Here is a 10,091-nt window from a genome sequence, read left to right as displayed (position 1 = left end):
ACAAAATAAAAATAAAAAAAATACAGTTGGAAAATGCCAACATTAATCAACATGTACCAAGAAAAAGGAAGTTTTAGTTGGTCTGGATGGGTTCAACAGTGGGTACTCGAATTTTCCCTACTGCGCCTGCGCTAAATGAGGCCCTGTGACCCTCCAGCTCTATACGGCCGGGTGACATGAGACGACCATGAGAGGGGATGACAGGCCGCCGGATTGTTTAAAAGAAATTTCTGTAGCTTTGTACATTAAGCAAACTGTGCACTCGGTCCCCCGGGAAGATTCCCGTCAATTATACACAAGTACTTAAGTATTTGGACAGTCCACCGACCCGCTATAGTCATGGGGCCATCTCGCAAAGTTGGCGGGAGTAGGCGTGACGTTTGTCGACGCGGCCTTCGCCAGCGGCCTTCGGAGGCATTCGGCGGCATTCGGAGGCATTCGGCGGCATTCGGCGGCCCTCGCTATATCCTCAGATGTCCTTGGATAATGCAGCTACATGTAGCGACCTGTGATTGTGAGGTGAGCCGTTATGCTGCCTGAGGCGCCTGTATTTAAGCCCTGATCCGTGGTGTAATGCCGGGATGTGCACTCGTGCAAAAGGACAGGAGAAAGGAGCCTAATGTCGGCATACAGGCTATACCGTGGACTATTGTTAAACCATGCATGGTTGCTGATAGCCATGTCATCATTACAGTGATCATTACAGTGATCCTTAACTGAACTGTGTGACAATCGCAGCTGTCCCTGTCCCTGTGTCGCACCAAGGCCAGACGTGACCTCAGGTCCCCAAACCTGGATAACAGGATTCCCGCATATCGCCGCAGGCTACACGCACTGCCGCGGTCCAACATGCCGGCACAACATGGCAGGTTTGCTCACACGTACCGCGTTAGTGGCTGTGGTGTTCGGGTTGTTGGTGTACGCCATTCTGCCTTATATCTACCCTTCCTCCGGACTGGTACCTGCCGCCGATCCCAGGGCACCTAGAAACAGTCTGCACGTTCCCAGGGCAGATAGCAACAGTCTGCACGTTCCCATGGCACACGACGACGTCCCGGGAGTCAATGCTACGTTCGGAGAATCGTTTGAGAAGTTTTTTGAGCTCGGCGGAGAGGAAGAGACTGAGGAAAGTGTTCCAGACGAAAATTCTAGCGGAACAGGGAGAAATGATCTGGGAGACACCGCGGGAGACCTGGGGGAGGAGTTGGACATGGGGGAGGAGTTGGACCTGGACAGGCCCGGCCTGGATTACGCCAGTCTGGTGAGTCCTCATGTCTGTCAGGTAATGAACTGTCATTAATTCAGTGCGTCGCATGAGCCAGTTAACGTTGTTAGAAGAATCGCACTACCAGAACGCTGTGGTAATCTCCGAGAAGATTTTTCGGTGTGGGGGGGGGGGCAGTATCAAATTTGCCAACCTGTATCAATTTGCCGTGGGGAAACGGATACTGTCTGGCAAAGGTGTACAGGCTGGCAAGTTTGATACTGTCTTCCCTCACCTCTGCATGGACATTACGCTGTGGGGAGGGGCTAGTTCAGGGTGTCCAGACGATATAACTTTTTAAAGAAGCGAAAATGATTGACAGAAACAATACTGCGTTAATAAACTGCCATTTCTGATGCACTTCTTGTTTCTGCTTGGCCAGATTCTGCAGGCGGCGAGGTTACGGGTCCTTCCGAAGGCGCGGGCACAGAAGACGGGCGCACTTTGTCTGGACGGCCTGGCCCCAGGGTACTACTACAGACCAGGTAAGGCCCAGGGTACTACTACAGACCAGGTAAGGCTCAGGGTACTACTACAGACCAGGTAAGGCCCAGGGTACTACTACAGGCCAGGTAAGGCCCAGGGTACTACTACAGACCAGGTAAGGCCCAGGGTACTACTACAGACCAGGTAAGGCTCAGGGTACTACTACAGACCAGGTAAGGCCCAGGGTACTACTACAGACTAGGTAAGGCCCAGGGTACTACTACAGACCAGGTTAGGCCCAGGGTACTACTACAGACCAGGTTAGGCCCAGGGTACTACTACAGACCAGGTAAGGCCCAGACTACAGACCAGGTAAGGCCCGGCCTCAGGTACAGGCTCCGGTTTGTGACTGATCCTTTCTGTTTATTTCCAGGTTCCGGTTCCGGGTCCCGGTCGTGGATTGTGTACCTGCGCGGCGGGGAGGGGTGCGCGTCCGAAGAGGACTGCTACCAGCGGTCCCAAACCCTCCTGGGCAGCCTGCAGAGGTCCGGGAAGTGGCGAAAACTGGGCGGCATCCTGTCTGGCGACAAGCAACTCAACCCAGATTTCCACAACTGGAACGCCATCTCATTGGTCTACTGTGACGGGTTCTCGTTCGCAGGTTAGTGTCTACTGTGACCGGTTCTCGTTCGCAGGTTAAATGGTAGACAATCCTGTACGTACATAGTCACGTGGCATGAAGGCAAACATTATATATTATTCAATAAACACGTTTGGATATTTTTAGGTGACAGAAGCTCGCCGATTTTCTACAACGGCACGAAGCTGTTCTCGCGAGGCCGCCGCGTGCTGGACGAGATTTTCCGAGAGTTGCTGCGATCAGGCATGGCGGCTGCCGTCAGGGTCATTCTGTTCGGACATTCAGGTACAAACTCACATTCCTGTACAACCTTACATTCCTGTAAAAACTTATAATATTATTATTACCTTCCTGTACAAACTTACGTACAGGTACAAACTTACACACACACTTACTACTACAGCGCCCAGGCATGGCGGCTGCCGTGAGGGTCATTCTCTCCGGACATTCAGGCACAGTACTTACCAACTTGCATCCTTATATTCTGGTACTTGATACACTTACATACTACCACAAACTGTTCTTACAAACTTACACAAGGTATGCCTAGCACTGCTGCGATCAGGCCGTCAGGGTGGTCCTCTTCGAACATTCCGGTACAGTACTTACAAACTTACGTGCTGGCACTGACAAACGGTGCAAGTACAGTTGTGTTTTATAGTTGTGTAGTTAAGTTGTTGTTTTAAATAATCCAGCTGAAGGTTTAGGAGTCCTGTTGAACGCGCACAGACTGAGGAATGCCCTGCCGGCTGGAGTGGACTTTATTGTTGTGTTGTGTTGTCTTGTTGTGTTGTCTTGTTGTGTTGTCTTGTTGTGTTGTATTGTTGTGTTGTATTGTTGTGTTGTGTTGTATTGTTGTGTTGTATTGTTGTGTTGTATTGTTGTGTTGTATTGTTGTGTTGTATTGTTGTGTTGTATTGTTGTGTTGTATTGTTGTGTTGTATTGTTGTGTTGTATTGTTGTGTTGTATTGTTGTGTTGTATTGTTGTGTAGTTAAGTTTGTGTGTTTTTGCTGCAGCTGGAGGGTTGGGAGTCCTGTTAAACGCGCACCGCCTCAGGAATCTCCTCCCGGCCGGAGTGGACTTTATTGTTGTGTTGTCTTGTGTTTTATTGCTGTGTTAGTGTTGTCTAGGTAAGTTGTGTGTTTTTTTAAATCCAGCTGGAGGTTTAGGAGTCCTGTTAAACGCGCACCGCCTCAGAAATCTCCTCCCGCGGAGTGGACTTCAAGCTTTTCGTGTCTTCCGCTGCAGCCCAAAGTGCCCTTCAAAGGCTCCTATACGAAGGGAATCAAGGACATTCTACAGACCATGGCAGACTTTACACAACTCCTCAGGTAGTTCAAGTTCAGGCATGTTTTTCCGCTTTCTGAGGTGCAACCATGTACAAAACATTTCTGATGTAGCTGCTCTTTGAACAAAATCTGTCCTATTCATACTGATTTATTTTCTCTTTGCTGCCGTGTGTAGGCACAATCCCTCGCGCATGCGTGCGGAGACACCCGTCCAAAGAGTACGCCTGTCTGCTGCCGTCCAACCTCGTTCCCGTCCAGCCGGCCGACGCGTTCTACGTCAACGCCGTGTACGACAGGTGGTCGTTAGAGAACCTCCTTCACGTCAGGTGAGTCAAGGCCGTGTTAGACAGGTGGTCGTTAGAGAGCCATCTGCACGTCAGGTGAGTTAAGGTCGTGTTAGACAGGTGGTCGTTAGAGAACCTGCCGCATGTCAGGTACTAGTAGGAGAAACTACTGTACTTCAGTTAACTTTTGCATCGGACGTGCTCTTACACCTTAAATTGTAAACGATGTTGGTAAGTACACTCTCTTGGTTCAGGTTGTGAATTAACATACTTATCACTAAATACTAAAGCTGTTTATTTGCCTTTTCCCCTGCATTTCCATGTCTCTCTGTGTTTCAATTGTGCCGTCAGCATCTCCAGACTTTAAATACATCAGCTAGAACACTTATTTTTAGCCTTTTTGCTCGCAGCGGCTACTTTGATGTTTAATATTTAAATGAGTGTTAATGATAAATCTCCTGTTTCCCGGGATCCCCCAGGTGCGAGCCGAACTCGTGTCGAGACTCGGACAAAACCAAACTCCAAGCCTGGAGCGCCGCTATGCTGGACTAAGTTCCGCGCATGCTCAGACCGGGCGACGGCATCTTCCTCGCCAACTGCGTGACGCACACGATCGCGGTGGATGATGGGACATGGGCCTCCACCAGAGTTGGCGGGAAATCCATCGCGCATGCGTTCGGAGACTGGTACTTCGGGCGGGGGGAGAGTCACAGGCACATTGACTGTGTGGGACTGGACTGTTATCCTAACCCTACATGCGGTTAGACTGTGTGGGGCTGGACTGTTATCCTAACCCAACATGTGGTTAGACTGTGTGGGGCTGGACTGTTATCCTAACCCTACATGCGGTTAGACTGTGTGGGGCTGGACTGTTATCCTAACCCTGCATGCGGTTAGACTGTGTGGGGCTGGACTGTTATCCCAACCCTACATGCGGTTAGACTGTGTGGGGCTGGACTGTTATCCTAACCCTACATGTGGGTAGACTGTGTGGGGTTGGACTGTTATCCTAACCCTACATGTGTTTGAACATAGAAATAGTGGATATGAGTTTTCATCAGGTGCAAACTTAAGCCAGACCTACACAAACCATTGCCACACGCGTGCGGACGTGATCATTATGATTAACCCTACCTAGACCGGGGGGGGGCACATTTGTACGGTGGGCAATGTTGCTACAGCTAAAGCAACGCCACGGAAAAGGATAAACAGAAAGACTTACGAAGGGTATAATGTACATATCTAAAGTAGTAATTACAAAGATAACACAAAAAGCAACAATGAAAAAGTTCAAAACACCCACGTAAGAATGTCCCCATGGTTGTACAAGTCTCAGTTTGCAGCCAGGCAACTGAAATGGATGCAAGTTTTCCCATTCCTGCACGAACATTTCAAACATCATCTCGCCGATCCACTAACCCGTATTAGTTAGACCTGCGTGCGATTCTCGGGCCAGACAGAAAATGATACTTCATAGTAGCACTTCTGGACGGTTTAAAGTACTAAAAAGCACTTGTTATGTAGATAATAGCATAAATTGTCTTGATGTCATTAGCATGTAGATATGTTATGTAAAGTAACTGTCAGCTATGACTAGCCAGGATTTAGCAGTAATTATCGCTGTGTGTGTGTGTGTGTGTGTGTGTGTGTGTGTGTGTGTGTGTGTGTGTGTGTGTGTGTGTGTGTGTGTGTGTGTGTGTGTGTGTGTGAAGATATATCATATCTTCGCTGATCTGATACACAGTGTCATTTTCCTCTGCAAATCCCCCCCATTAACCGCGGGTTCTCAGGCGTGAAATTGTAACCACCCCATTACGCTGCCGATTGTTCCGCCCCGCGGCCCGAACAGGTTGGACCGGTTTTCCGCCGCGCGACAAGCCGTGGGAAGGTGCAACAGGAGAGTGTCAACAAACTACACGTCGCCTGGAACAGTGCTCCAGTTTACCCGGTTCTGTCGGCTGTTTTCTGCTCTGTAGTAACAACCTGCCACAGAAACTAGCCAGGTTCTTTGCTGGTGGCCGGACTGGGCTCGTGTTGGCGTGTGTGAGCCCGCGTAACGCCATGGAGCCCCCCTGTGTAGTCTGCTGACCGCCTGGCTGCTGGTGACGCGTCACAGAAGCAGCTTGGTCTGAACAGATCCGGGGCAGGTCATCGGTCAAGCGGCGCGGCGCTGCTGCTGACGTCACGTTCCGGTAAGGAGAGGTGACGTCATGTTCCGGTGAGCTCAGGTGACGTCATGTTCCGGTAAGGTCAGGTGACGTCACGCTCAGGTGATCCCGCCTAAAGCCATGTTTCTGTGAAAAGGACAGGCGTTTGTAGACTTGTATGTAGATGCCTGACTTGTACATGTAGATTCCTGAGGCGATGCAAAGTGATTCTGTGGAAACCCTTGAAGACGTCCCAGCTATTATATACATTATGAAAAGATTAAAGACGAAAAGAAAACTGCTGAAGATCCTTGTGGCGACGATGTGTTTCCTGGGCGCGGCGCAGGTCGCGTTCCGGTGTCAGAAAACCTCAAACCAAGACGAGGAAAAATCCGCCAGCCGGCTGGAGGTTGTACAGAAATGGTCGCCTTTTCATGTCATCAGAAACCAACTCAACTCAAGTTTAGTTGCCAACTCCTCCGCAGACAGAGACGAACGGCCCCAAATGCAGGTACGTGCAAGTCTATGTAAGCGTACAGATGACTGTATGACTGGTTTGCAAAGTGTTCACTCAGATATTACACAGACAAATAGAACAAATAGAAAGAGCCAAAAATTAAGTTGTTTTTTTGTGGCACACCAACTCAACCAGAAAAAAATCAGCTAACTCATGGTCACAAACGTGTGTTCTTTTGTAGGCAGACTATAACGTGTAGCATTTCGTAACATGAACTCTATCTAACTTCGGCAAGCACCAGGTTTAGAAAAGTGGTCTCTCGTCTTTGTTGTCCGTTCTTCGCACATCGTTATGTGCCAAGTTTGTCCTCAGCAGACTTAAGACGTTATGTGCCAAGTTTGTCAGCAGCAGACTTAAAACGTTATGTGCCAGGTTTTTGAACATATTTTATACTTTTTTTATCCCGTCTTCCCTTAGCTCCGGCTCCTGTCCACACACGCGGCGAACCAGACGGGAGCGTTCTGTCTGGACGGTTCCGCGCCCGGATATTACTTCCAGCCGGGTAAGCTTACCTCTAGATCTAACATTACTCACAGGAACGGTAACTTACTTCAGGACGATCTGAATGCTACAGTATTATACTATAATGGAAAAGGATTTACTGGTTGTTACTGTTACTGGTTGTACCTATCCATGTACTGTTACAGGTGTTGGCGCGGGCGTTAGGAGGTGGATAATCTACCTGCCTGACGGAGAGGCCTGCTTCACCTGTCAGGTGTTCAGCACATTTACCTGCCCATGTTACCTGTTACAGGTGTTGCTGCAGGCCTGAGGAAGTGGGTGATTTACCTGCCGGGCGGAGAGGCCTGCTTCACGCTGGAGGCCTGCAGAAAACGCACTTTGCAGACCAAAGGGCTGGGGCCGGGTACCACCAGGAAACTCGCCAACACGGTAGGAAACATCATGACAAAAAGGACTAAACGTTCTTGCCAACACTGAATAAATTAGGACTTACCCAAATTTTCTGCCGTAAGAGAATGACCGGCCGGCTGTATCTGTGGTGGTGTAAATACAGACGAGAGGTCACTTTTTGTGTTCTCGCAGACGAAAGTCACGTTTTTTTTCTGTCTCCACAGACGAAAGGCCACGCGTTGAGAAGCGCAGATAAAACCATCAACCCGGAATTCTGGGACTGGAACATGGTGGAGGCGGTCTACTGCGACGGCTTCTTCTTCTCAGGTGAGTTTGGAAGTTTACAACAAAGTCAGTCTGCTGCCTTTGCACGTTATCTGTCAATTTTATCAATAAATTTACCTGTATGTACTTGTAAATGTCATGAAAGTTCATCTGTGTTGGTAGTTACATGTTTAGAATTCAAAATTTAGATCCAACACAAAAGTTCTCTCACCTAGAGCTTTCGACCAGTCACTCTGGTCTTCCTCAGTAGACTTACCCAGTCAGGCTTGTCACGTGGCTTCTTTGAAGTGTGACGTCAACACTGGGTCAAAGTTATCTGGTAGACGATGTCGGCTCCCGTCGCGGTAAGCTGTAAATGTGTTGATAAAATGTCCTAACCGATCTCTCACAGGGGACAGAGCTGATGTCGTGGTGCATAGCGGGAGGAGGTTGTACTTCCGGGGCAAGCGGATATTGCATGCTATCGTAGCTGACCTTTTAACCAGAGGCCTGGCCCAAGCCACTGACGTCATATTCCACGGATTTTCTGGTACGTCGGTGTTGAAGTTGTTTCCTTTGGGAGATGGAACTGGGGCGAATCGCTACGATACAAAGTAGGGTGTAAAAAAAGTAGTCTTTCAAACATTTCCACTTGATAGGAACTTTAAAGTGTAAGGCTGAACCGTCTTGTGGAAGTGATCCTGTAACCTCCTTGGTCTCATGGGCCCTTGGACTGAAGGTTCTACCGAACTGAGCAATAAGACTACAAGATTTAATGTTACGACTGAAGCGATGTTGTCTGCCGTCTTGTCTTAGAAAGATGCTGATATCCATTCCTCCTACCCCCCCCCCCTCAGCCGGTGCCGTTGCCGTCCTGAGACACGCGTCCTGATTCCGGGAACAGCTGCCCGTGACCGTGTTCTTTCTCCTGTTCTACCCTCCGTACTTGTCTGTACAATTTAATGTATTTCATGTCCATATATTGCCCCTCCCCTCCCTCCGTAGCCGGTGCCGTTGCCGTCCTGAGGCACGCCTCCTGGTTCCGGGAACAGCTGCCCCTGACCGTGAACTTCCGGGTGTTCGCGGCGTCCGCGGCGTTCCCGATGTTACGTAGCGTCCGGACCGGCAGGTTCTTTAACGAGACGACGCTGTTCCCGGCCGTCATCATGCACCACGCCGCAAGTAAGTTTCTCTTCCCTACGCTGCGGTAAAAATTCAGCCTCTACCAGGCTTCGGGAGGCGGCTGAGAAAAGTAGAAATTGGATGCGACAAAAAAGACTCTCTAGCAGACCAACTTCCCTGGCATATTATCTCTATTTGGCAAACTTCTGCTCTTTCCAGCTGCCTCCCGAAGCCTGGTAGAGACTAACGGTGACTGACAGGTTCTTTGCTTGTGACCGAGACAGGTTTACTATTGACTATAGCAATTTTTAGTACAGTCGTGGGTTTGTTCATTAATTTCGGCTTTCTTGTGACGGAAAAAGATGCGGTACGTCCTTTTCTTGCACAGCGTGGTATTGTGCCTGCTGTCTTAGATTTATATCATTGCAGGCATGGCAATATCACCCTGGGTGAATTGCTTGCTAAATGTCCCTGCTGTAACACGACTGTTTCTTTGTTTCATAATTCATCCACACACCAGGATCCGTTCCCAAAGCGTGCCTGCAAGAAGCGGACCCTAGCGGCCTGACGCTGAAGTGCCACGAGCCGTTCGGCCTGCTGCAGTACCAGTCTGCGCCGCTGTTTGTCGCTGGTTACGTGTACGACGCCTGGATGTTAGACAACAGCCTGGAGGCCAGATGCACTCCCAAAACCTGCAGGGGAGCGAGCGAGCGGGAAGGACTGAAAAACCTCAGCCGGGAAATCTCGGAAACTCTGCCGGGTTTACTGAAACCTCAGGACGGGATGTTTATAGTCAACTGCAAGAAACATTTTATAATTACGGAACACAATACATGGACGGCGGGGGTGACGGTGCAGGGTGTGACAGCCGCGAAGGCCTTTACGGACTGGTTCTACGGACGTGGGAACAGCCACAGACACATGGACTGTGTGACCTTTCAGTGTTACCCCAATCCCACATGTACCAAGGCACGGTTATAACACTAGTCCCCAATCCCACATGTACCAACACTTAGTGTTACCCCAACCCCACATGTACCAAGGCGCGGTTATAACACTAGTGTTACCCCAACCCCACATGTACCAAAGCACGGTTATAACACTAGTGTTACCCCAACCCCACATGTACCAAAGCACGGTTATAGCACTAGTGTTACCCCAACCCCACATGTACCAAGGCACGGTTATAACACTAGTCCCCAACCCCACATGTACCAACACTAGTGTTACCCCAACCCCACATGTACCAAGGCACGGTTATAACACTAGTGTTACCCCAACCCC

The 10,091-nt window shown here is 49.5% G+C and overlaps 1 protein-coding gene and 1 pseudogene across 2 annotated transcripts; both read left to right on the top strand.

Moving 5' to 3' along the window:
- Positions 1 to 862: 862 nt before the first annotated feature.
- LOC109469417 lies at positions 863 to 5,548 on the top strand (annotated as a pseudogene).
- Positions 5,549 to 5,780: 232 nt separating this feature from the next.
- Positions 5,781 to 10,085, top strand: LOC109469435 (pectin acetylesterase 11-like). Of its 2 annotated transcripts, XM_019767951.1 has the most exons (7): positions 5,781 to 6,563; positions 6,987 to 7,071; positions 7,324 to 7,460; positions 7,646 to 7,748; positions 8,098 to 8,235; positions 8,691 to 8,867; positions 9,328 to 10,085. In XM_019767951.1, exons 1-7 carry the CDS (start codon positions 6,270 to 6,272, stop codon positions 9,786 to 9,788), a joined length of 1,395 nt encoding a protein of 464 aa, XP_019623510.1. In that variant the 5' UTR covers positions 5,781 to 6,269; the 3' UTR covers positions 9,789 to 10,085. The 2 variants fall into 2 exon arrangements, with proteins under 2 accessions (XP_019623510.1, XP_019623511.1); XM_019767952.1 differs by lacking the exon at positions 8,098 to 8,235.
- Positions 10,086 to 10,091: the final 6 nt, after the last annotated feature.

This window comes from Branchiostoma belcheri, unplaced genomic scaffold, assembly GCF_001625305.1.
Source record: "Branchiostoma belcheri isolate BF01 breed outbred unplaced genomic scaffold, Haploidv18h27 scaffold202, whole genome shotgun sequence".
Classification (NCBI taxonomy): domain Eukaryota; kingdom Metazoa; phylum Chordata; class Leptocardii; order Amphioxiformes; family Branchiostomatidae; genus Branchiostoma; species Branchiostoma belcheri.
This window is presented reverse-complemented; position numbering and strand designations above follow the sequence as displayed.

Excerpts from the sequence above, each read along its gene's own strand:
- LOC109469435 (XM_019767951.1), top strand. The coding sequence starts at position 6,270 with ATGCAAAGTGATTCTGTGGAAACCCTTGAAGACGTCCCAGCTATTATA. Across the intron at positions 7,461-7,645 it reads CCAGGAAACTCGCCAACACG|ACGAAAGGCCACGCGTTGAG; the intron begins GTAGGAAACATC and ends CTGTCTCCACAG. Across the intron at positions 7,749-8,097 it reads CGACGGCTTCTTCTTCTCAG|GGGACAGAGCTGATGTCGTG; the intron begins GTGAGTTTGGAA and ends GATCTCTCACAG.